The sequence below is a fragment of the Trachurus trachurus genome (genome assembly GCF_905171665.1).
Source record: "Trachurus trachurus genome assembly, chromosome: 15".
In the NCBI taxonomy this organism is placed as follows: Eukaryota; Metazoa; Chordata; class Actinopteri; order Carangiformes; family Carangidae; genus Trachurus; species Trachurus trachurus.
In genome coordinates, this window is record NC_139906.1 from 552698 (window position 1) to 579669 (window position 26972).

The 26972-nt window shown below is 45.0% G+C and overlaps 1 protein-coding gene across 1 annotated transcript in view; it reads right to left on the bottom strand.

Annotated features, from left to right (window-relative positions):
- Positions 1–818: 818 nt before the first annotated feature.
- Positions 819–26972, bottom strand: part of LOC310997902 (uncharacterized protein) — a 31574-nt gene continuing 5420 nt past the window's right edge. The window contains exons 8-22 of the mRNA XM_083987735.1: positions 25906–26124; positions 25188–25334; positions 24174–24419; positions 22309–22527; positions 20430–20573; positions 18908–19150; positions 17380–17532; positions 16047–16310; positions 14161–14265; positions 13675–13812; positions 12531–12638; positions 11879–11916; positions 9066–11775; positions 7711–7816; positions 819–2148 (exon numbers count right to left, since the gene is read on the bottom strand). Coding sequence (XP_083843861.1) covers positions 1532–2148; positions 7711–7816; positions 9066–11775; positions 11879–11916; positions 12531–12638; positions 13675–13812; positions 14161–14265; positions 16047–16310; positions 17380–17532; positions 18908–19150; positions 20430–20573; positions 22309–22527; positions 24174–24419; positions 25188–25334; positions 25906–26124 — 5457 coding nt within the window. The 3' untranslated portion in view covers positions 819–1531. The remainder of the gene's footprint in view (positions 2149–7710; positions 7817–9065; positions 11776–11878; positions 11917–12530; positions 12639–13674; positions 13813–14160; positions 14266–16046; positions 16311–17379; positions 17533–18907; positions 19151–20429; positions 20574–22308; positions 22528–24173; positions 24420–25187; positions 25335–25905; positions 26125–26972) is intronic.

Consider the following 26972-nt stretch of genomic DNA (forward strand, 5'->3'; position numbering starts at 1 on the left):
ATTAATGTGTTCAATTCAGTTCAATTAGCGTCGACCTTGATATGCCTTAAGGTCCAGTGATATTTATAGTTTGAACATTCCTCGAGTGCGGACTGAATTAGGGAAAAAAGCGTTTAGTTACGCCGCTCCATCAACATGGAACAACCTTTCAGGCTGAACTGAAATTGTCTGAACTTGTATCTTTTAATGTGTTTCGTCACTTCTTAAAGGTCCGACAACAAAAATCAATTGAGCGGTGCCTTTGCTGACCAACCTTGTCACCATGACCCCCATGATGCTCCTTGCACTTTTGTTTTAACCTCCATTGCATATTATGGCCGTATTTATTATAATGTAATATTGTAATGTATTTTGTATTTTTATAATGTTGAAGACGTGTGCTGCTGCCCTCTTGGCTAGGTCACCCCTGAAAATGAGATCTCGATCTCAACGGGTCTTTTTACCTGGTTAAATAAAGGCTAAAATAATAATAAAAAAATCTGGTCGTTCATATAGAGATCATTGATGTCATTTGTATGAAATGTTCTAAATATTCTGTTTTACACCTTTGATGAGAAGCTGATGTGAGTTTCCATTAGTTTTCTGTTGGTGTGGACAAAAAAAACACAATCATCAAACATTTTCTTGTGTCTGTGCTCCAGAGGGGAGGAGTCAGATTCTGCTGCGACGCCCGATGATTGGCCGGCGCTCAGGACTCGTCGGCTTCACCTTCACCAGAACCTGCAGAGAAAACAAAGACTCACCTGGTCGGCTCCAACAGGTACAACAAGGCCCCGAAAACCAAAAACCAAGCGTAGAATAGTGACCTCATATATACATCAGTGTTATACATAACAACAGCCCCTAGAATAACTAAGTTACCACGACCATTAGACAAAGCAGGGTAGATGTGTTTTATTTATATTTTTATTAATAACTGTAACTTGAAGGTAAAGCAGGCAGATGTTAACATACAAGTAACGATTTCAGACTCAACTGCTTCTTTTTCTAAAATAACATTATTATTGTAACTCCATTTAAAAATAAAAGTAAATCAGTTGGTAACTTCTCTGTGTTTAGAGAATCTGAAGATTAATGAACAGAGTCTGACGTGGGGGGAACTAGTCGTATTCAACAACAGTTAATCATTCAGTTTAACCAAAAACAAAACCAAGTCATTACTCACAGTCCATTTTTTTACTTCAATCCCATTAACTTCACCTTGATCTCCACAAATCTGCTGCACATCAAACAATCAACATTCACAAACTGTTAAAAGTTAAATCCAGAACTGCAGCTTCTCTTCTGACGTTCCTCGTGAATGATGGACGACAGCAGATCGGTTGATATTGAATTTATTATTTCAATCAGGACAAACAGGGATCAACGGTTTAAGCTGAAGTTCCTACGCAGTAAAATAAAAGTACAAACACATGACGTAATCTAATCTAATCTAAAGAGGTTTCCTGTATCGGTGAAGAGTCTCTGCAGATGTTCATCATTCTGTCTGAATCTCATCAGAAATAAAAGACACGTAAAAGTGATACTCCTCTTAACTTTTCTCTGACGCCTTGTTCACCTCCATCTCCCACTTCTCCAGGAAATCTTGGAGGTTCAGATTGAAGACGTCGATGCCTTTGGGGGACAGGTGGATGCCGTCGGCCCGGTAAAGGCCCGTGTTCGTGCCACAGCGGACGTTGTCATGGGTCAGCGAGGTGCCGCCCAGCTCAGAGATGATGTTCTGAATCCTGCGATTCACCGTCGATCGGATCAGATCGACCTCGTGGGCGTCGGTCGAGTGGCGCCACACCCTTCGGGGAAGGATGTTGGACCACACGAGGACGCACTGCGGGAAGATGCTCCTCATGGACGTCAGGTCCTTCTTGACGCAGGCGAGCAGGTTGGTGGGGCTGTCGGTGCTCAGGTCGTTGCCCCCCAGGTGCATGATGAGGACGTCGGGGTTGGGCCACGTGACTTTGAGCTGGTGCAGCATGGGCAGCAGCTGGGGCCACGTCATGCCCTGGGTGCCCTTCCACCACACCGTCACCTTGCTGGGGTCCATGCCCAGCTGCATACCTACCTCTGGAGACTTGGCTCGAGACTCGGCCCAGTACACCAGCGAATGACCACATATCCACACATTCCTGGGCTCGCTGCTCACTGGTTTACCTACGGGTTTTAACACAACAATCTGTGAAACACAAATCCTCAAGGACTCTTCTGCAATTGATGCTGATGCTGAACTATCTCTTGCAGCGGACGTCTAAAAACTAGGACTCCACTTTTACTACTATTTTAGTCTTTGAGCTGGTTTCACAAAGATCCGTCAGGCTGATTTGTGGGTGTGATTAACCCTAACCCTACAGAGCTGCAAAAGAACTTCACATCAAGCACATTAACTGTGGGGAAAAGCTGGACAGCCGTGTGTCCACTAACCCGGACATATGGGTAAAACTGAGTGGTGGGTTAAAGCCAGTCGATCTGTATAAAACCAGCCCCAGATGTTTAAACATTACCACGACAATGTTTACCATTTGTTCTGTCCAAAATAAAAACTACTCTGTGTTCTCTCAAACTCTTTGTGACCGGTTTAAACATTTGTTTCATTCGACTTTCTGTTGTGAAACCGTGAGAGAACCGTCTCGTCTGAATCTTTTCACCTCCCTAAACCAATGAATGTAATTAACTGACAATTACTGCGTACACAGACGTCATCATCAGTGTCTGTTGTTACTTTGGACTCAGTGAAACCTACTCATGTAAAAACAACTGACAGATCATTGATAACGTTCATGGTAAATGCAACTTTCAATCGGTTTAACAATTTCAGTGATTAATTAAAGGTTTTTTAAAACAATCTTAAGAGATCAAAACAAAACACCTACCTTCACTGTCATTCTGCAATGTTCAACTGTTCTGTTTCGTTTTAAACTTTATGATGACTTCCAAATAAAACTGGATTCATGATTGAACACCTAACATGACAGTAAATATTTGGATAACACTGAACTTTTTTGTGTCTCCCTAGCTAAACGCTAAACGCTGGGTTTACCGAATGTACATTTTGCATCCGTCAACGCTGGCTGTGCATGGAATTGTAACATGCAAAGAACACATAGGGCTGCCCCCGACCAAAGATTTTCTTGGTCGACCGATTCGTCAACTAATCGACCCCCCCCTCCGTCGGACACGTTCCACCATAGTCACTCACACACATCACACAGCTAATGAACTTGATTAACGTTAACATTTCTGTGTCAAAACCAGTGTTGCCAATGGCTTTCTTATTCCTTTTTTTTTTTTCGCCCGCGGTCGGGTTGACAATTAATTCTCATGTTTCCGGCCGTGTTGGGTCTGAGATTCAACACGCCGGTCTGATTTTACAGTTATTACAGGCAGTACGCCCGTTTATCACCAATAAGCACAGTAGGAACAGTAGATGAGGAGGGTAAGTGACTGAGCTGAGGCTGTGTAAGACGGGTGGGATGGGGGGTCTGCGGCGTGGCTCTCTGACGAGTCTCCAAACCAGAAACGTCTGGAACAACAACGGAAAAAGTCGCTCTTGACAAGAAAAAATAAAATAAAATAAATAGAGACCTACCGTGTTGTGTAAAAAAAAACCCCACAACAACAAAAAAACCTAACAGCTAGAGCACGTCACAACTTCCTGTATCTGGCCCTTCAAATTAAAAGCCCTATAGCCTTTCATACACAGTTCAGTCATGTTGATTTTGACTTAAATTTGACAAGAAATGGCTCCAAATGTTTTTGTTTCTTCTCCTGCGACCAATCGACCAATGAAATCTTGGTCGGCAAATGTTTTTTTGGTCGACCAGGGCTTGGTCGACTATTTGGGGGCAGCCCTAAAAAACACATCAACAAAAACCCTAAAATAATTTGTATCATGATATTATATTAATACCCAATTGTTTTGGGTTACAACAAAAATGTTAATAATCAACCGTTTTCCGGTAAACTTTTCTTCTACCTGCTTTGTTCCAGGTTTCTTACAGTCAGAGGTTAATTCAGAGTCCAGTGTTTTGTTTAGAGAAAGGAAATGAAATTCATTCAAAGTCAAATAATTGTTAACTTTATGCGTAATGATGAAACAATGTTTAAGGCACATTTCAGTTAAAGGCATGAAGTCAACCCAGTTAATGTGTCCTGAAATGAACATGCCACTGGTCACTGGTTAAGAAATTGGCTGGTGGGCAGACTGATTGGAATATGAAGCGTTAATTAAATGGCCCATTGAACTGTAAAAATATATAATCTGATCTTATGTCCTTTGGGACAGTTTCTGTTTTCCATTTCTTTTTCTCGACTCCACACTGGACCTCATCATCTCCACTTCAGTCCAAACCCAAGTTGATGTAAACTGTAGTCATCGGTCCTGTGAACAGTCAGAGGACTGTTGAAGTTACCTGAGCAGCTCATTTAAATGACGACACTCGCTGCGGGACAGAAAATCACGGCAGACTTCAATACGCAAAAGTGAGGAGTGAGTCGGCCTACTTTCGGTCGTTTTGGGTGATGGAAATGCAGCAGTCTGAACACCGAAGGAAACTACAGAAGCAAAAGACCTGTGATAAAACATTCCCCCGATCTCTGTAGTTTGATGATATCTGTACAACCAGCTACATACTACACCGAGTTTTACACTTTCAAATCCAAATTGTTACGGAAACGCCCCACTAGGAACCTCTGAGATCTCCAGTCCTTGACGCATGTTCAGGTCTGAGTTTCAGCTTCAGTGATTAAAATGTTAACATCATTCATTAAGTGGTGAAAAGCTACCAAAACACTGGACTACACTGAACTGTTGCGTGGGTCCTCTTTACTGGTATATAACTGATACTTAGTGGACCGAACGCATCATAAAGAACGAGAAATTTAGCCTGTGCGAGATTCGACATTTAACAAATAACCCACCGACATCGAGGGGTGGGCTGCGTTCGCTAACGTTAGGTATAGAGTTGACCACTTACCGTATTGATGACCGATTACCAGTAAGTTGCAACTGAAATCGCTAAAGCTATCAATATCCAGTGGACATTACAGTCATCTACATTAGCTTCCTGAGCTAATGTGGGCAGACTGAAAGGGAAAGAGAGGTTCCTGAACCAGAAACCTTTGGTTTTACAGTTCACAGTTTTTCGGTTCATGCTAAACTTAAGAAAAAGAAGGCAAATTTAGCTTGGACTAGACACTATTTCAATTTATTCTAATTATATTTATGGGAATAATCTACGTGACATTCCGAAATAATATTAAGATTCCCTGTGTAATGTTACATGAAAACAGAGTTTGGCCATTTCGACAGATGGTAATAATAATCAATAATTTGCATCTTACACCACTCAGGTTAAGGATACCTGGCTGTCGGTTTTTAAGTATAAGCTCTCTTTGTTAGCTCTGGGCTAACAGACGCGTAGTTCAGCTCTGGTCGATGACCTTCAGCAGAAGATCGACGACTCGTATACTACCAACTATGGGAACGTGACGCCGGACGGCCCTGGGACACATCGACCTCACCTCTGGGACTCGGCCATGACCTTTGTCAATAACCCGGTATTCAAATTCTTTAACGTAAACTTGATATTTGGTAATTGTCAAATTACTTAACCGAACGAATTCCTGAGAATCAGTGACATCATACCGGAGGTTCACAAAATAATCAACCCGCAACGACTTGACTGCTGTTTTAGCAGTACAACATCTTCCAGTCTATAAACCAGGCACTGCCTGGCTGACAAAGGGGTTCTGATGTTAATCATTAATCAAAACGAGATAAAACTTCTTTCAGTAGAGTGGGACAAGCTTAACTCTATGTTGCCATGGTTACAAGCAATCTATATCTTGAGTCACTTTTCTGGATATCTGGAAAATGCACCAACTTCTTCCTCAGTTTGACATAAACAGAATTGAGCAAACTTGACTTACCCTCAACAGCTTTACAAAAACTTACCAGAGGAAAAGCAACATTGAACGACACAAAAAACAAACATTTAGAGAACTGACTCGCTAGTAATAAAGAACATTAACTCTAAAAAAAACAGCTGAAGGCAGCCCTTCTAACGCTCGGTACTTCCATTTTAGAAATAAGGCCTTGATGTGGAGAGGCTCAGTGAAACACTGTCATGAACATGACTACGTTTCTGGAACAGGGTTCATGGATGAAGCTGGATGTTACAGCTGCTGGGAATTCTGAGAAAACTGAAACTATTTGACACAATCATGTAGTTTGGTTTAACAAAACCATTTCCACAATAAACATGTAGGCTATACCAGCTGAATTTTCTTTATTTTATGCAAGTCCTGACCCTTAAATTCTTAACACCTCACCTGTTGTCTACCTCCCTGATGAGATGTTCTGCTAACTTGTTGAGTATAATTAACGCTTGCAGCAGTGAGGGTTCAACTGTCAAGCGGCTTCTCTAACCTTTTACCACGGGTACCGAGGTGAAAACTAAGACGTTCTGGGATCATCATACACAGCTGAGGTAAACTGTAAACTGGAGCTACACTTCTAGCAAAACACCAGGGCCAGTATCAGGATATCACACCTCAATCATTATTTAGAACAGACTGAAACCAAAATATAATACAAAGTTAAATTCATTCAGTCAGTCATACAGTTTAAAATACTTGTTAAATTAATTCATAGCTTTGATATCCAAACTAGAACTCGGATATTACATCGGCCCAAGAATTTAAACTTTTACCTTACCTAACTAAATATCTTAAAATCTCACCTGACTACATAGTAGTAGCTTGTGTTGGACTCAAACAGGTTTCTTTAAAGCTAGATACCAGTGGAGTCAAAATATGAAGAGGAAAAAGATGTTACTTTGTGAAGTTGGGACTGTAGTTGGCTTCTTCTCTTGATCGATTCGCTGGGATGAACCACTAAGCTCGGCTAACGTGTGCAGGGGATGGATGGACTGACCTCTGGAGCAGAAGAAACGACTGATCTTTGCATCTCTGTAATGAACTTAAGACGCCGGCTTTACCTACATCTATGTGCGGACGCTTGATTAACACACCAGGACTTCCACCATGGGTGACTGCAGGTCCGTAATAACGCAAACAGGCTGGTGCTGCTATGCTAAACGCAGGAGATGCTGGACAAATGTACACTAGAAACGTGAAATCAACGACAAACCTTGCTGTGATCTCTATCATATAATGTATAATAAAAAGGAGCATAATAAGATAAAAGACGCCCCCGAACTATGCTGAGCTCCAAATCCGTTCCCACCTTGCCCAAGCAGTGCGATCGAAAGACGGCATCAACAGACGAGCGTAAATCTAGCTTAGACTCCATCACGAGACCTAACTGGGCTAAACCGATCGTTCGTATTGTACATATCCTGCAGTTAAATCTACTGTAGATAACGTCGCGATATTTCTTAACATTTCTACCATAGCCATCTCCGGACATGTGGCCAATCAAGTATCTCTGGGCTGGATAACTCTGGATAAAATAGTTTTCTTTCACAAAGTACCTGTCTCGGTAAAGAAAAAAGAAAACAAGTAGTTTATCTTTTGTCTTTAGACCTTAAAGTAATATAAACGGCATGCAGTTGTAAAAGTTAACGTCAACACTTACACCTTAGAAGCACGCCGAGAACATAACCTTACTTAATGACAAAATTCGAACATTTCCGTAATTCCGTAATAAAAAAAGACTGTTAATAAAGTTGTAATGTAATTTAACAAGCTTTATACCTGGGGGGATCACTGTGTTGTCCTTGTTCTTATCTCTCTTACGGGCAATCATCTCCTGGTACTGCTGCTCCCTCTTTTCCATGACCCTCTGGTTGTACAAGTCCAGCTGCAACATGAACACAAACACCTTGTCAAGGCTTAAACCACCGCTGAGGTTTCTACTTCTACGTGTATCTAGATTTCCCAGACTGGGGGGCAAAGCAAAAAAAAACCCCGTCACGGAGCGTTGTAAAAGGTTTGACAGCAGAAATGATATCTAGGAACTTGAAGGATTAAAACCTGGGTGGACAACCCGGTCAACTAGCTGCTGGAAAGCTACAGGGGCCAAAACCCCTTTCTTGGGTCATTCTGCTGGCGAAATTATGTAAATGCAAATATTTAGGTACTACAATGGCATAAATAGTCATACAACTATAACATTTGGCAGAGAGTATCTTGACACATAGGGGGAGGCATGCAAAAAAGATTCTGGGGTTTGTTGTAACTCAATTTTAAGATATCACCCTTAACATCCCAAAAAAGACAAAAAAAAGTACTGTTCGCCTGACATTCTCATGAAAATTATGATTTTTCAGCACTTTATGGAGAATATCTATGCCTAACATTTATATAGAAAATGTCCTTAATTCATAAGCTTCCATTTGAGTGCAAGATAGCCTTTCTACTAGCTACTGGAAAGCTTCAGGCTGGCTCCAAACAATGCAACACCTATTGTGAAAAACTACATGTTAACTGGCCTGATCAGAAACCATTCTATTTCTGGTCTCCCCAAAGTGAACAGATAGATAGAGAAGACCGTCGGCCACAGCAAGTGGGGCTTTGGAGATAGAAAGACTATCTTGGACTCAAATGGAAGCTTATGAGTTAAGGAAGTTTTCTATATACATATCAGGCACAGATATTATCCATAAAGTGCTGAAAAATAATAATTTTCTTGAGAATGTCAGGCGAACAGTACTTTTTTTTTTTTGTCTTTTTTGGGATGTTGAGGGTGATATCTTAAAATCGAGTTGCAACAAACCCCAGAATCTTTTTTTCATGCCTCCCCCTATGTGTCAAGATACTCTCTGCCAAATGTTATAGTTGTATGACTATTTATGCCATTGTAGTACCTAAATATTTGCATTTACATCATTTCGCCAGCAGAATGACCCCAGAAAGGGGTTTTGGCCCCTGTAGCTTTCCAGCAGCTAGTTGACCGGGTTGTCCACCAGGTTTTAATCCTTCAAGTTCCTAGAGATCATTTCTGCTGTCAAACCTTTTACAACGCTCCCTGTCTGTTTTCCAAAAAAACTGGGATTTTGCCCGCTGGGTATAGGTAAGAGCATGTCAACGTTCAAAGCCCAAATAAATACCTTCTCCTGCTGCTTTGCCTTGATGTCGTCCTCTCCCGTTGCAGTCGAAGGGCTCGAGGCCGACGGCGCCTCGGTGGGTAAACTGAACTGGACCGACTTGACGGGTTTGGCTGGCGGCTGCACTGCCAGAGATTTAACCGTCTCTATGACCTTCAGACATCTGGCCACCGTGGTAGAGATGGCCGACTGGTCGTTAGTCGCGACGCTTGATGTTACCGATGTTGTTGCTGCTGAGAGTGGCGTTACCATGGCGGCTGTGGTCGAGGGCTGCACAGAACTGGAGGAGTCGGAGGAGATCGAGGCGATGGAAGTTTGGCCGATGAAGGGGAAGCCCGGCGGAGGGAACGGCGGCGGGCCGGGAGGACGCCGGGGCGGCGGTCCGGGCGGAGGTCCCGGTGGAGATTGTCCGGGACGGCGGGGAGGAGGAGGCCCGGGAGGAGGACCGGGGGGAAACCCAAACCTCTGGGGTTGATCGGCTGCTGTAGCTCCCATGGTGGGGGCAGTGGAGGTCTCTTCTACAGGCATCTGGGATGGTAGTCCGGGAATCTGGGATGGTAGTCCAGGAATCTGGGATGGTAGTCCAGGAATCTGGGATGGTAGTCCGGGAATCTGGGATGGTAGTCCAGGAATCTGGGTTGGGATTCCCGGCGGCCAGTTGGTTGGAATGGGGGGAAGCTGGTACTGAGTGGGAGGGGGCCCCGGGGGAGGTCTTGGAGACGTGGTGGTGGTAGCGGAGGAACTCCCCATCGCCTTGGTGAAACTGTGCAGCTGCTGTGCCTTCTTCAGCTCCTCCAACTCCTGCTGGTCCAGGAATCCCTCGTACTCGGAGACTTGAGGTTTACGCCGACTGCCGAGCGGCTCAACGCTGGCGGACCGGACGGGCGAGGGCGAGTGGGAGTGGGAGTGGGAGTGGGAGCGGATGCGGTCGGACTCGACTGAACCCCTTCTACTTGTTCCTGGTTCCTCTTTCATCGACAACAAAGTCTCCCTTTCTACGGACGAGGACTTGGGGCTGTAGATCTTCTCCTGCGCTCGGCTGGCCAGCTTGGACACGTCGCCCGTGCTCAGCTTCAGGCCGATCGTACGGAGGAGACTCTGGATTTTGTCATACGGTTCGGGTGCCTTCTTTGCTTCCTCGCTTGTTGTCGTTCTCTCCACCGAGCACCGTTTGGGGCTCAGCTGCTTCTTCTTTTCCCCTTCTAACGCTCGACTGCTGCTGCTGCTGCTGGGTTGCTCTTGAGCCATTCCCACGATCCGAGAGAATCCGCCGCCGCCGCTGTCTCGGAGCGCCCGCTCATGAGGCAGCAAGTCGTCGTGAACGCGAACAGGAACAGGAACAGGAACAGGAACGGGAACGGGTTCGGACTTCTTCTCGGCGACCACCTTCTTACTGAGCATGTCCAGGAAGCGGTCCAGCGGTGGTTTCTCACCGGGAGGAGAGCGGCTTGAGGCTGCAGGTCGATTCAGTTTGGGCGAAGGGCTTCTGGGAGGCGTTTCTGAAGGCGACGGCGGTCTGAAAGAGGCTTGGGAGGACGAAGCGGCGGCGGCGGTATGCGTCGCGGACGGCTGAGTGGAAGCAGCCGACTGTGCAGAAGACGACGACAAGGGGCCGTGAGGGTCTGGGGCCTCGCCCGGTTTGACGGCGCGGTACGGGTCGTTGTCGTACGGCCGGTCCGCGTACGCCGGGTCGTAGTAGCGGTCGTCGTAGGGCGGCTCGTCGTAAACATCGTAACGGTCGGTGTAGCGGTTGCTGCTGGTGGTTGTCGACGAGGGCGGGGCCGCGTAGGGAGAGGGTTCGCCGTAGACACGACTTTCAAAAGCTTGCTCGGCGCCATACGGACGGTCGCCATACGGACGCTCGGCGTAGGGAGGACGGCTGCTGGCGTACGGCGCCGCGTAATGGTCGCCGTACCGCCGATCCTGGTAGGGGCTGTAGGAACGGTCGTAATACGGATCGTCATAGGGTTGCGGAGGACGATGGTGGTACTCGGGGCCTTCGGGCCGTTTCTTCAGGATGGATCGGACTGGCTTGTACTCGGTGAGCGGCACGGCGATGCGGCCGTGGTCGTAGTCGATGCAGGTCCTCTGTCCGGGGTCGAGTCCTCTGGGGTCGATGTCCACCAGCGACTTCTTGTAGGCGATCATCTCGTTCAGCTCCTCCAGCTCACGCTTCTTCCTCGCCAGCTCGTCATCCACGACCACGCCGCCGCCGCGCCGGGGCGGAGGAGGGCTGACGTCCCTCCTCCTCTTGTGACTGTCTTCTCGGTCGATGCTGATCTTGCTCCTCTTCCTCGCGGCGGCGGCCCGGTCTTTGCTCCTCTCTCTGCTGCGGCTTCGACTGCGGCTCCTGCTCTTGCTGCGGCTGCGGCTTCGACTCTTCGAGCGACTCCTGCTGCGCCTGTGCGACCTCTCCCGACTGTGCTTGTGCCTGCTGCTGACGCTTTTCCGGTCACGGTCGGCGCTAGAGCTGCGCCTCCTCTTGATGATGCGTCCGAACTGGTCTCTGGGAGGACTCTTGCTCCTGCTTTTACTCCGACTCCTACCTCTGCTCCTGCTGCCGCTCCTACTCCTGCTCCTGCTGCGGCTGCGGCCATACCGGCGCCGAGCGGCACTGTAATCCCGCCTGCCGATGCCGCTCTTACTGTCCTGAGCTCGGAGGTTTTTCACCACCACCTTCATCTTGTCTGTCTCTGGTTTGTTAGATTCCTTCCTGAAATGTCGAAAGAATAAAAGATATATCTATCTATAGACTCATTGTTATCAACAGTATCGTCAATGAGACAGTGACCGGTCAATAATAAGAAATGACTCACTCTGCGTCTTCTGCAGCTTTTGTCAGCTTGATGGTCAACTACCAAAGGAAAAGACGAAAGTTGTTAGAAAAACTGTCACCTCTCCTCAGCCACGATTAGGGGTGGGAATCGATAAGAATTTAGCGATTCCAATTCCATTATTGATACGATTCCACAACAAAGCGTGTGTTGTTTGGTTCAGAAGCGCAATTTGCAAAGTAAGTCAGAGGAATTGATCCACTGAGGTCTAGTTCTGGAAAACAACCAGATCTCGATTCCCATCCCTAGTCACGATGCTTTCACATTTTATAAAACACACTGAACTGGTAAATTCACTAAAACATTGTGACTCTAACGGTGCATTCATTGAATATTTGAAAACTTGCGATGTGCCAAACCTGTCATTTACGCTGCTGGCACAAATTTGAATGTATATTTACATCTTTGCATTGACATTGCATGTAATCTCGTGATCCTCGATCTTGAAAAATTTGCTTTGTGTCGACTAAAGAAAGAAAGAACAACTTTGGTGCAAATATTTTGCACATAAATGTCAACATGCCAAAAAATGTGGATACAGTTATTTCATGTAGAGCACATACAGAAGAGAGGGAATCAACAAAACGAGAAGAAGAGCTAGCTGTTTGTCCTGTATGACCAGTCGTAACCTCACCTTTCCTTTGCTTGCTCCGACTCCGACAAGTTTCCGAACCGGGAGGAAAACGCTCTCGGTGTAACGTTTGATCCTAATGGCCTGGTTTCCCCCCTCCGCAGTCTCATGCTTGGAGAAACAACAACATTTTTCATGCTTTTATTCTGAAATTTCATCATCCTGGACTGGAACGCTGAATCACTCACTTACTCACTGACGGCTAGAAAATCTACTTGGACTTAAAGGTTGAATATGTAGAATTACCCGAACAACAGACCGTTGCTAGGTAAAACGGGCCGTTGCTAGGGACTCCGCTCTGATCAGAGGACAGCAGAGGAGGAGAACTATGCAGGATATTTACTAGGGCTGGGACGATATGCTTTTCTCCCAATTCGATTCTTCTACGATTTTTTGGATGGCGATTCGATTTAAATTGCGATTCTACGATATTGCCGATTCTCTCGATTTTTAGTCTGCATTTTTAACATTTATCTGCACACAAAAAAACACAGCAAGTAACGTGTTTATGACAGATAAGACTACACAACTACACCCATCCTAACATGTATATGATAATCCATTGATCCACCGATTGATTATTAAAAAGGCTTCGTTGGAAACAGACACATAGGACCGGGAGGAGGCAGGAAAACAGCGGAGAACTGAGCCACGTGTCGGCTACAGGTACGAATGTAAACAGAACGTAACAGAAAGTCATTGTCGAGCCCGTCAAAAAAATATTAATTCAGACTAAAAAAAATGTTTTTATGGAAAAGCAATACTTTCATTCTGTACCACTCAAAACGCCCCGTGGATGTATTATTTTTGAAAAAATATAGCTTTTAATAAAGATTCTACATATTCAACCTTTAACATTAAATTCACATTTGTACATGGAAACAAAGTTGGTCGTCATTGGTTCCAACCAGAATCTTTAACTCAAGAACTCTGGACCTGGAAAACAACATTTTAAAAAAGACTTTTTCCAAAACCTTCCAGGAAGTTTTCTTACCTTTAAGGACATTGAAACGTCGACAGACTGAACTGCAGCCGCAGCTCCAGGACGTCTCTTATTCAAACATCTTTAAATAAACTCAACTCAACCTGGAGCAAAACCTCTTCTGTCAGACTGAACTGTAGGAGGAAGAGGAAGAGGAGGACTCACCGGGACGACGCTGAACTCCACCTTCTCATTCAGCTCCAGCTTCTTCTTCTCGATGACCTCGGCCATGCTGAAGAACAGCTGGGGGTTCTGGGTGCACTTGATGAGTCCAGAGTTGTCGGTGAACTCGATCACGATGCCCTGGTGGAGTGGATTGTACTTTATTGTCCCGAAGGGCAGACAATACATACGAGACATCCAGACAAAATACTACAGCTTCAAGTCACAACTTACGACTTTGTAGCGTTCCAGGCAACCCACTCGTGTTTTTCCGACCTGTTTTACCTGTGAAAGTCACTATAACGGCCACTCGTAACTTCTGACCTGTGAAGTCGTACCAGATCGAACTGGTACAACTTCACAGGTCGGAAAAACACGAATTACGAGTTGCCTTGAACGCACCATAACAGTCCTCGTCCCTACGTCGCCACATTCACGTGAATCCCTTGGCTGCACACACAGCCCTGCATGCTGTTCTCTCGGACTCACGTGTCGTCGTTGTTCCGTCGACTCCTCGAAGGAGTCGGGGAGAATCTCCACGTAGGTCGCTCGCTCCTCCTTGGTCTCACGGTGGGTGGCGATGTTGAAACGCACCTGAACACGTCAGGAAACAGAGGTTCAAACATTAAAACATTAAATCATACGGCCCCTTTTCCGTTAGCACTTCCCGGCTCGACTCGACTCAGTTCTTTTGCTCATCCACTCGTACGTAGCACCTAGCACTTGTTTTGGTCGTGCCTCAACCAAAGTCCCAAGTGTGCTGATATGAGCCCAGGGTTCCTACAGCTGAAGCCAAGTTAAATATAAGACTTTTTAAGACGTTTTTAATGCCACTTGAATAGGGCTGGGTATTGTTGAGAATCTCACGATTCGATTCGATTTCGATTCATTAGGTCACGATTCGATTCGATATCGATTCGATTCGATATTGATTGAAATGCTTCGATATCGATTCAGTATCAAGCAGAAATACACAAATAAGAGTACCAGATTTTTTTTTTTTTTTAATAATTATTTGTTTAGTTTCATGCCTTATGAACAGCCATAGTATAACTCATAGCATAACAAAATATGACACTGCTTTAACACTGAACTACAGTGCAGCTAAATTTAAATTAGGCTATGTGTTACTTTCCTCTTGGAAAATAACTCATAACATTTTGAGTAATAAAACAATACAAAACAATATTATTAATAATAGCCTACTGCACAACTGAAAATATTGTAGCGACCCCGCAGTAATGTTCTTGTTATGATGTTTAAGTTCTGTGATTTCTGACTGACTGTCAATGTGTATGGTACGGGCAGGTGGGATGAGAAACTGAGGGGCTGGGGTGAGTGTGAGGAAGACAGAGTCCTGTCTGTGTGTAGGTGAGTGAGTGAGGAGGAGCAGAGGAAGAAGTGAGAGCAGCTGTCAGATAAGTTTGTGTTATGTTGTTGACTTGTCGTCGGGTCTGACGCTACAATATCAATAACAACGTGTGCTTAACACAAGGGGGCAGTTGTCGGTCTGACTTTTTCGCGGCACGGAGAAATGCGCATCTGGTGGCTCAACCTGGTCAGTGGGTGCTTGAGCACCGGAGCACCCACGGAATCGGCGCCTATAAATACAAAATGAATCCCCACATCTGCTTTCAGGTTTGAAGGCGCTGGCTTAACGCTGCTGCTGCTACTCACTCCCATATTGTTATGGTTTGGTCTAGTGCGGCCCCCGTCCGTACAGCGCGAATCACACGAGGGTGTTGCTCGCAGCACCCCCACTGGCCAGGGGCTTGAATCGATTCAGAAGATTGCTGAATCGATATTGAATTGCAGAGAAAAGAATTGCAATGCATTGCTGAATCGATATTTTTACCCAGCCCTACACTTGAAATGAAATTTAAGACCGACTTCACAATAAACACAAATGCAAAAAAAACAAAAAAACGTCACCACATCTATTACATAGGGTTAGGGACAATTTTACCCACTTTCCTATGTGGTCCAAGGTAAAGTGACTGCTACATGAATGATTGGGGGGGAAAAAAGCTGATTTGGGAGCTGGTGGCGGTGAGAAATTTAGCATTGACGGCCGCCACTAACTTCTCGTCAGAATGTTACCAATTATTTGCAGATTTGAGACTAATTATAATCATAAAATCCCACCTACCAAGTGTTAAAATTTTTAAGACCTTTGAAAAATTGATTTAAGACACTGGGAACTGTGACAGTCTGTTCTGGTTACGCTCCTCTCCTCTTACTCTCTTTTACAGAGCTCTAGACAGAACGAGCTGCAGAGCTGCAGAGCTGCAGGTGTGAACATTAAACCGCTCTGATTGGCTCTCGTCCAGAGGAGCTGCAGAGCTGCAGGTGAAAGACGAGCGGCGAGAACAAACCTTGTCTCCGTCCAGCATGGTGGCGCCGGTCAGCAGGTCGCAGCGGCCGAAGGTCAGCTGCTTCTGTTGGCCGTTGACGGTCATCACCAGCCGGCCCATCTCTGGGTCTGGTCTGGTGGGTTCAGCCGGCACCTCCTTCTTCACCTCCTGCTGCTCCTCCTCCTCTTTCTCCTTCTTCACCTTCACTCCTTCTCCTGCTGCTCCCTCAGGTTTCCCCACCTCCTCCTCCTCGTCCTCGTCCTTTTTCTCCTCTTTAATCTTCACCTGTCAGAAGAAACACATTGATTTCATTCCTCCAGATGTTCTCCTGTAGAGATGTCACCATTATAGATTTTCTTTGTACGATTATTGTCAGAGAAATAATCACGGTGTTACGATTATCATGATTATTATGCATTCATTAATTTACATCATATGAATGTGTAAAATCAAATACAGTCAAAATATAATTACATTACTAATTATTTACACTAAATATTTCTCTACTATTAATATATAATACACAATCCAACAACTCCACAACGCTCTGGTGGACAAGTTGTGAGCTGCACATTCACCACGCTATGAGATAATAACACAACGTTACCACACAGAGTTGTTTTAGAGGGAAATTCATGTAAAACCTCTGATGCACGTTGCCTTCAGGGACAGTTTTTCATCAACAGTCTCTGTATTTCCCTCTACAACAACTCTGTGTGGTAACGTTGTGTTATTATCTCATAGCGTGGTGAATGTGCAGCTCACAACTTGTCCACCAGAGCGTTGTGGAGTTGTTGGATTGTGTATTTGATGAGTTTGATGATGAGGGAAACCAAGAAATCCCATAATGAGCCTCCGTAGCGTAGCTCTGAGCAGCTCACGGCTCTGCTCCGCCGTTCTAAAAATAGCTTGCACCGACAATTAAAGGTAACGAACCTACTGCTATGACTATAGGGATTATGGTGATGGGCCAATTTGACTAAATGTTGAACTATCCCTTTAACCAATTATTAATCCTGCAGGGGAAGTGTTTTAAATATTCAAGTCATTAATTGTCATCTATACCAAATGTTTAAGTTTATCATTGTTTGTTTTTTAGCACAAATGACTCGCTAACATTTAAATTCCTACCAATCGTATGTTACGTTAGATAAACGGACCAGTATTTCTTACATTTACCTTCACTCTGGCACCACATCTGCCTCCGTGTTTCCAACATAATCTATTTTGGAAAGTGACGGCATTTGGAAATTTTAATTGTGGCGTTTCATACCGCGATTAATTGTGAAAACCAGTAATCATGACCACCTTCTCTCCTCTGCTCCTCCTGCAGCAGGTGTGTGTGTTTCCTCACCTGTCCGAGCAGCGCCTCGTTCTCCAGCGGCTCCTTCTTGATCTCCTTGCGGGGGAACTTGGAGATCGCTCTGAGCACGGTGCCTTCGAAGCGCTCCTTGCTGATGTCGTCCATGGTGCAGGGGTCTCTCATCTTGAAGCCCAGCGGCGTCCACTGACGAGACAAAACACCGCCATCATCATCATCATCATCATCATCATCATCAGAACGTTGTGATGTCATAAAGCGTGAACAGGAAGTATAAATGAATACGACACATGCAGTTGGTAATTATGAAGTACTAAGTAAAATACAGTGAACAAGAGTTTTCATACTCATCGTAACTTTCTTTTTCTAGTTTTTTATGATCAAAAAGTGCAATTTTTTTTTTTTTACTTTTTTATTTCCACACAAAGTTAAACATAATGTTGATTATGTGTGTGTGAGTGAGTGAGAGAGATGTTGTATAGAAGCGTATTGCATTCACTTGAATAAATGTTGTTTTTTTAATCTGGTTTTTCTGAGTAATTTATTTTTTGGTTTGACTTATTGAGATTTTAAAATTTTTTGACCGCAGCGTTTGACCGCAGCGGTTAAACGTTACCTGCCGGTGAGAGCTTCTTGCAGGATTTTGAAATCTTCCAAATTAGTCCAAAAAACAGAAAAAAAAAAACCAAACCAAACCAAACTTTACTCAGAAAACCAGAGATTTTAGTTTTTTTTCTTCAAGTGAATGCAACATGATTATGCACTTGCACTTTCCCACTGCAATCCTGCGTTTTTACTACCATGGGCTATTTATTGTCTTTATTTATCCTCTATGCACTAATTTTTTACTATTTTATGTCTTGCTGTCGAATGATGATGTTTATTGTGCAGCTGAGAAACTGAATTTCCTTTGGGATAAATAAAGTATCTATCTATAGACCGAATCTCCTTGTTGTTAACATTCTACTTCCTGGTAGAAAACCAGCTGTAATTTGAATGAGATCAATAGTAACGAACCAGAGTTTAGCTATGTATCATATTTTTCACGCCCTATCACCGTTTAGACAAATCTGAAATGATTGAAGAAACATTACTATTTCTGTGTGTGTGTTTTGTGTTGCTATGTGTTGTATTTATTCAGTTTGGGGGAATCACAGTGTCTAGAAAGCATCAGTGGCTCAGCTGACAATCCTGTAATATCTGTAACAGACATTCACTCTTTTTATGCTTGTAAAAATCTTGTCTTTTATGCTTGAATATCCTTGTTATTAACTTTTATGCCTTGTTTCTGCTGAATGTTTGTATAGTTGTGCAAATTGTCCAGTCATTGGTTTTATAAACTTTACAAACATCAGATTAGTCTAAACGGTGATATAGTGACATGAAAAATTAGATAAATATAGAGAAACTCTCGTCCGTCACTATTGTTCTCATGCTGGTTTTCTACCAGGAAGTAGTTGTAAACAACAAGGAGATTCGTTCTATCTGCTTCTGTGTGTGACCGGCCAATCACAGAGCAGGACTCAGTCAGCAACCAATGAGACATCGAGCGGCTCCTTACTTTGTCCTTGGCGGCCGCCAGCGCCGCGGCCACCTCCTCCTTCTTCCTCCTCTCGGCCTCCCTCTCCCTCTCCCGCTCCTCCTCCTCCTCCATCTTCCTCCTCTGCTCCTCCTCCTGCCGCCTCCTCTTCTCCTCCTCGCGCCTCCTCTTCTCCTCCTCCTCTCGTCTCTTCTGCTCCTCCAGGATCTTGTCCTCCACCCTCCTGGTCCTCCGCAGCCGGATCGCCCTCTTCTCAGACTTCACCTGCAGAGAGGAAGAGACAGACGTCGTCATGGTGATGTCACCTCCCGACCTGTGATGTCACCTCCCGACCTGTGATGTCACACTTCCTGTAGGCAATATTTTTTTTCGTAGGATGAGTCTGGGAAAGTCCCGCCTTCCTCGCCTCTGATTGGCTGGATGAATTCTCCTCCGATTGACGTCATCTCACAACGGTACTGTAGTAAACTAAAATAGACACAACTGAAGTGTTAAATGTAATCAGACGCCATGGTGAAGCGGTTTGCGTGTTCGCCTGCGGTGTGGTGAATCCCAGTTCGATCCCCGCTGGTTTCACATTCTGAAAAATTTAGTTTTTAAATTTATATTCCAAGTTTACATTTTGAGTTTGAGTGAGAAGTGTAATTGTGCCATTGGTTTAGTTTAGGCAATGAAGAGGGAGTTGGTTAAAGCAGAAGTAAGCGATCCGGTGGTTTTGGCTAATGCTGCGTTCCAGGCAGGCTTTTGAAACCGTAAATTACAGCTTCAAGTCACAACTTACGACTTTGTAGCGTTCCAGGCAACCCACTCGTGTTTCTCCGACCTGTTTTACCTGTGAAAGTCACTATAACGGCCACTCGTAACTTCTGACCCGTGAACTCGTACCAGATCGAACTGGTACCACTTCACAGGTCGGAAAAACACGAGTTACGAGTTGCCTTGAACGCACCATAACGTCTTGTCAGCAGATGGAGTTAGCAGCCCCCGCCCTCGTCATGGATCTATTGGTCCTCGTCCCTACGTCACCACATTCAGGCGCATCCCTTGGCTGCACACACAGAGAGGACTGCCCCTTTATGCCGTTCTCTCTCCTCATTGGATAAAGGTTGTAGGATACAAGGAAAGTTTTCTCCTGGGCTCAGAGCAGAGCAGAGGGACTGACAGACCCGTGTTTCAGACCAAACACTCTATAGAAGTGATTGCTGTCGGAAGATACAACTATTTAAGACTTATATTAACACAAACATATCACTTACTTCTGCTTTAAGTTTAGTAAAAAGAGCAGGTAGAGGCTAGACAGGCCAGATAAGCAGAGAGAGTCCAGGTCATAGACTGTATAAAAGGTCCAGGTAGATCTAGAGGCACTTATCACACTTTGCCGACAGCCTGCGTTTCACAGCCGTTTCACAGCCAAAACCAACAACCAATCAGGCGAGAGTCCTTCTAGCCAATCAGAGGCGGGAACGGCGGGAAAGGCGGGACTTTCCCGGACTCATCCTACAAAAAAAAAAATTGCTTCCTGTGATGATGATGTGATGGTTACCATGGTGGTGGTGAACTCCACCTCCTTGTGGATGTCGCCGCTGTTGAACTCGGTGTCGCTGAAGTTCTCACAGAGGTCGAAGTGAAGTTCACCGTGTTCGTCAGAGTTCACGATGCCGTCGTCGCCGAGGTAGGTGATGACGCCCTGGAGACACGGGGAGCGATCGGTTATTGGTCGTTAGTGGTGATCAATGGTGATAGGTGGTAGGGCTGTCAGTTTTTAGAAAAATGACATTCGAACGATTATTGAATGACCCGTAATTCGTTCGGATATATTCGATTATTACACCCCCCCCCCCCCCCCCCCCCCCCCGCGCCGCCGCAGCACACACAGTCGCGGTGTTTTATTTTGAAAATTGACCGGATACTCTCGTTGTTTCATGTTTGACTTCCTGCCCAGCTTGACGCGATTGCTCGCGGCTCTCACACAAAATAGACCAGACGCTGCACGGCGCGAGCCGGCAGCGGAGGTGCACGCCGCGACACCACACCAGCGGTTAATATGGGCACAGAAAGTAAACTGGCTCCGCTTCTCGGCTGTTCGCGGCCCTTCCGCGTCCGGTGGACGTTCCGCGGCGCTATGCAGGCACCGGGCACTGCAGCCAAAGACGGTAAATAGAGTATCTTTGCTGCAGCCTGCATATCGAGCAGGTCATTAATGCTCGAATACGAACTTTTCCCCCCACATTCGAACGAATATTCGAATGTCGAATAAAAAGTGACAGCCCTAATAGGTGGTGACCAATGACCAATGACCAGTATTGATTGGTGGTGACCAATGACCAGTATTGATTGGTGGTGACCAATGACCAGCATTGATTGGTGGTGACCAATGACCAGCATTGATTGGTGGTGACCAATGACCAGTATTGATTGGTGGTGACCAATGACCAGTATTGATTGGCGGTGACCAATGACCAGCATTGATTGGTGGTGACCAATGACCAGCATTGATTGGTGGTGACCAATGACCAGTATTGATTGGTGGTGACCAATGACCAGTATTGATTGGTGGTGACCAATGACCAGCATTGATTGGTGGTGACCAATGACCAGTATTGATTGGCGGTGACCAATGACCAGCATTGATTGGTGGTGACCAATGACCAGTATTGATTGGGGGTGACCAATGACCAATGACCAGTATTGATTGGTGGTGACCAATGGCCAGTATTGATTGGTGGTGACCAATGGCCAGTATTGATTGGCGGTATTGGTGGTGACCAATGACCAGCATTGATTGGCGGTGATCAATGACCAGTATTGATTGGTGGTGACCAATGACCAGTATTGATTGGGGGTGACCAATGACCAGTATTGATTGGGGGTGACCAATGACCAATGACCAGTATTGATTGGTGGTGACCAATGGCCAGTATTGATTGGTGGTGACCAATGACCAGTATTGATTGGGGGTGACCAATGACCAATGACCAGTATTGATTGGTGGTGACCAATGGCCAGTATTGATTGGTGGTGACCAATGGCCAGTATTGATTGGCGGTATTGGTGGTGACCAATGACCAGCATTGATTGGTGGTGACCAATGACCAGCATTGATAGGTGGTGACCAATGACCAGTATTGATTGGTGGTGACCAATGACCAGTATTGATTGGTGGTGACCAATGACCAGTATTGATAGGTGGTGACCAATGACCAGCATTGATTGGTGGTGACCAATGACCAGTATTGATAGGTGGTGACCAATGACCAGCATTGATTGGTGGTGACCAATGACCAGTATTGATTGGGGGTGACCAATGACCAGTATTGATCACTATTAATCAGTACTGATCAGAGGTGATCATTGATGAGTATTGATGAGTATTGGTGAGTATTGATCATTGATCAGTATTGGTGAGTATTGATCGGCCTCACCAGCTCCCTCTTCTCCTTGGTGTAGCTGAACGTGAACGGGATCTTGGGTCTGATGTTGGCCGCCCTCCTCTTCCTGGTTACCATGTCGACCAGCAGGTTGATGAGCACGTGGTCGTTCTTCAGCAGCGTCACGCCGCAGTCCCGGTGGGCGAAGGTCACGTTGGTCTTGACGGGGCCGATGTTGGCGTGGATCTGCCCCGGGTAACCTGGCAACGTGGGCTGGAGGGGGCGGGGCCGACGGGACAGGAAGCAGAGAGACGGCACGTTGCTTAGTGACAGGTGGAGGGAGGGGGAGGAGCCTCTGGGCCGTGACATCACACACGTCATATACGACCAGCTCGTATTTTTTTTTCGTGTTTTGCCTCACTCCCGAGTCCATGACCAGCAGATAGACACCATCCTTTCAACTGTGCGTGAAGTAACAAGGGAGATGGAGCCGTATCGCCGTAATTAGCTTAGCTCAAACAATGGACGTGTATGGGTAGTGTTAGCCTGCCTCCTACCTAAAGTCGCTAATTAGCTTAGCTCAAACACTGGAAGTGTATAGGTAGTGTTAGCCTGCCTCCTACCTAAAGTCGCTAATTAGCTTAGCTCAAACACTGGAAGTGTATGGGTAGTGTTAGCCTGCCTCCTACCTAAAGTCGCTAATTAGCTTAGCTCAAACACTGGAAGTGTATAGGTAGTGTTAGCCTGCCTCCTACCTAAAGTCGCTAATTAGCTTAGCTCAAACACTGGAAGTGTATGGGTAGTGTTAGCCTGCCTCCTACCTAAAGTCGTTAATTAGCTTAGCTCAAACACTGGAAGTGTATGGGTAGTGTTAGCCTGCCTCCACCTAAAGTCGCTAATTAGCTTAGCTCAAACACTGGAAGTGTATGGGTAGTGTTAGCCTGCCTCCACCTAAAGTAGCTAATTAGCTTAGCTCAAACGCTGGAAGTGTATGGGTAGTGTTAGCCTGCCTCCACCTAAAGTCGCTAATTAGCTTAGCTCAAACACTGGAAGTGTATGGGTAGTGTTAGCCTGCCTCCACCTAAAGTAGCTAATTAGCTTAGCTCAAACGCTGGAAGTGTATGGGTAGTGTTAGCCTGCCTCCACCTAAAGTAGCTAATTAGCTTAGCTCAAACACTGGAAGTGTATGGGTAGTGTTAGCCTGCCTCCACCTAAAGTAGCTAATTAGCTTAGCTCAAACACTGGAAGTGTATGGGTAGTGTTAGCCTGCCTCCACCTAAAGTCATCAGAGAAACTCTTCAGCAACTCTAAACGGAAACCGGCGGCCGATCTTGGTCTCAGAGCTACAAAACTCTCCGGTAAGGCATCTTGAGCGGTCAAATGCCGCTAACGGGATGAGATCGGTCAAAACGGAGGGTTCAAGCAAAGACGCTTTATTTTGGTTCAAGCTAGCTACATCGAGGGTAGGTTAGCTTCCTGTTTCAAAGTAAAAGCACAAATTCTATCCTCATGGTTTTCTGTATGTAAAGGGCAACGGGTGTTTTATTTTGTGAAAGTAACCAGAAGTGCGTTGGTCACAACGGCTAGCTTGAGTAGCGCCGAATTCGTCCCAACAAAATTGTAAACAGCTGGTATTTAGACAAATTAACGACACACTGCTGATCTAAACGGCTACTTTCTCACCTAAACATGTTTGAAATGTGGATAAAGTGAAATATTTACAGAGTTTAGAGCTAAAATGAAATCAGCTTCTGACTGCTGTATCTCCGTATCTCCCTTGTTACTGCACGCACAGTGGAAAGGATGGTGTCTATCTGCTGGTCATGGACTCGGGAGTGAGGCAAGACACACAAAAAAAAAAACATTGGCGTATCCCTTTAAAGCCGATCAGCTGTATCGATCAGCGGGCGGCGACTCACCGTGGGCTCGATGATGGTCTGGCTGACGATGCCCTCGTAGAGCTCCGTGTCCAGCTTCATGTTGGGGCCGAGGTCCAGCTTCCCGTTGGCCTTCCCTCGCAGCGAGTCTCCGTCGCTGTCGCCGCCGCTGCCGTTCTCCGCCTCGGGCTCCGCCTCCTGCTCCATGGCAACGGTGGCGGTGCAGAGCGTCAGCAGCAGCGGCTCCTTCACACGCCGAATACGGATCGCACGGTTACCGGTTTTCAGCTGATGGGAATGGGAAAAAAAAGGGAAAAATTTGGATTTTCCCCCTTTGCTTTGTTTTGTTTTCATTTTAGTTTATTGTTCTTCATTTGTATCTTACATTTCTATTTGTTCTTTCATCTGCTATTGTTTAAAGGAATAGTTCCCCCAAAAATTCAGAAATTCAGTCATTATTGACTCCCCCTCATGCTGATGATGAATACTCTGGAGTAGTTTTTTATTCCTCAAAGTGCTTCTGGCAGGGTTCTTACGGATCCTTAAAAGGCATTTAATTCATTAATCTAAAAACAAGGCCTTAATTGGCATTAAAATGTCTTAAATCAATTTTTCAAAAGTCTTTTAAAATACCTAATTAGGACATTTTTACAGCCTCAACCAGTCCTGGATTGAATTTGCCTGTCCTAAATGACGCAGTTTCCAGTGAACTCTGGACTATCTCCCTTCAGGACTCTTGGATTGCAGTGGACGAGCAGTGTGGAGGAATATTAAATGGTTGTTGTGTAATTTTATGGACGTTTTTGTGTCTGGTCCTATTATTACTCTCATATAAAGTTTTGGTTGGACTAGGAACCGGCCTCCCAGGTCTCCAGATGAACTTTGAGGAATAAAAAACTACTCTGGAGTATTCATCATCAGCATGAGGGAGAATCACTATGACTGGATTTCAGTTTTTGGTGAACTATTCCTTAATGTTGTAAGGAAACAGACCCGCTCCAATAAAAACATGCGACACAGAGAATAAAAGATGGCGGCCGACTGCAACGTCCTCACCACGGTGACGGTGAACTCCACCTCCTCGTTGACGTCCTCGGCCGTCAGCTCCACGTCGCTGAAGTTCTCCCTGATGTCGAAGGGAAGCTCGCCGTGTTCCTCCGACTGGATGACGCCCTCGCTGTCCTTCAGGCTGATGATGACGCCCTGACGACCACACACACACACACACACACACACACACACACACACACACACACACACACACACACACACACACACACACACACACACACACACACACACACACACACACACACACACACACACACACACACACACACACACACACACACACACAGGTTATTGAGCGTCACTTCTCTGGAGCTCAGAGGTCAGAGAACTACAGACTGTGGTGTTTAAAGGGATAGTATCATTTTTTTAAAGTGTGGTTGTATGATCTCCAAATAGCCCCTAAGTACTTTAATTGCAGTAGAAGACTCTCTGCACTCCTCCCGTTAGCAACGCCAGCCCATAATAGCCCTGCCCAGAGATTTACAACATACAGTGTTGTGAACAGACCCAAAGAAACGGCCTATTTTCACGGCCTAAAAGAGGTTTTACCTGAAAAAAAATACACAGTTCCATTGTTCGTTATAATATAATTGTTTTCCAGCACTTTGAGGGGCTTTATATTTGTCTATTGTATTTGTTTTTATAAGACCGAAATAAACACATACAAAAAAAAAAAAAAAGAGGGGGGGGGGTGACCTCTGACCTTCTCGCGCGCCTCCTTGGTGTGGCTGAAGGTGGCGGGGATCTTGGGCCGGATGTTGGTGGCTCGTCTCTTCTCGGTGACGATGTCGGTCAGCAGGTTGATGAGCACCTGGTCGTCCTTCAGCAGCGTCACGGTGCTGTCCTTCCTGTCGAAGGTCAGGCTGGTCCTCAGAGGCCCCAGGCTCACGTGCACCTGGCCCGGGTACTGACGCTCGCCCGGCTGCACACAGGGACAAGACAACCGGTCAGAGACAAGGAGAGAGGAGAGACAAGAAGACAAGGAGAGAGGAGACAAGAGTTCGTTCATAGCTTTTCTTTTTTTTTTTTTTTTTTGAAATCTTAACACTGGTTTCTTTAAAAAAAAAATTCAAACTTTTTTTTTCCCTTTTAGAAATCTTACCACTGGTTTCTAGAACTTTTTTTGAAACTTTTTTTTTTTTTCAAAAATCTAACCACTTACCACTTGCTTCTAGAACTTTTTTTTTTTTTAAATCTTACCACTGGTCTCTAAATTTTTTTTTTTTTTTTTTTTTTTTTTAAATCTAGCACTTTTTAAAAAACTTTATTTTAGAAATCTTACCACTTGTTTCTAGAACTTTTTTTTAAAAGAAATCTAGCACTTTTTAAAAAACTTTTTTTTTTTTTTTTAGAAATCTTACCACTGGTTTCTAGAACTTTTTTTGAAACTTTCTTTTTTTTTCTTTTTTTAGAAATCTTACCACTGGTCTCTAGAACTTTTTTTTATTTTTAGAAATCTAGCACTTTTTTAAAAAACTTTATTTATTTTAGAAATCTTACCACTGGTTTCTAGAACTTTTTTTGAAACTTTTTTTTTCTTTTTTTTTTTAGAAATCTTACCACTTTTTTCTAGAACTTTTTTTTTTTTTTTAGAAATCTTACCACTGGTTTCTAGAACTTTTTTTGAAACGTTTTTTATTTTTAGAAATCTCTTTAGAAATCCTACCACTTATCATCCAAACCATAGAGAGATCAGAGTTCATCTTAAACCTCTCTGACAGGAGGCGGGGCTACTGACCTGGGGCTCTGTGATTGGCTGGCTGACAGGAG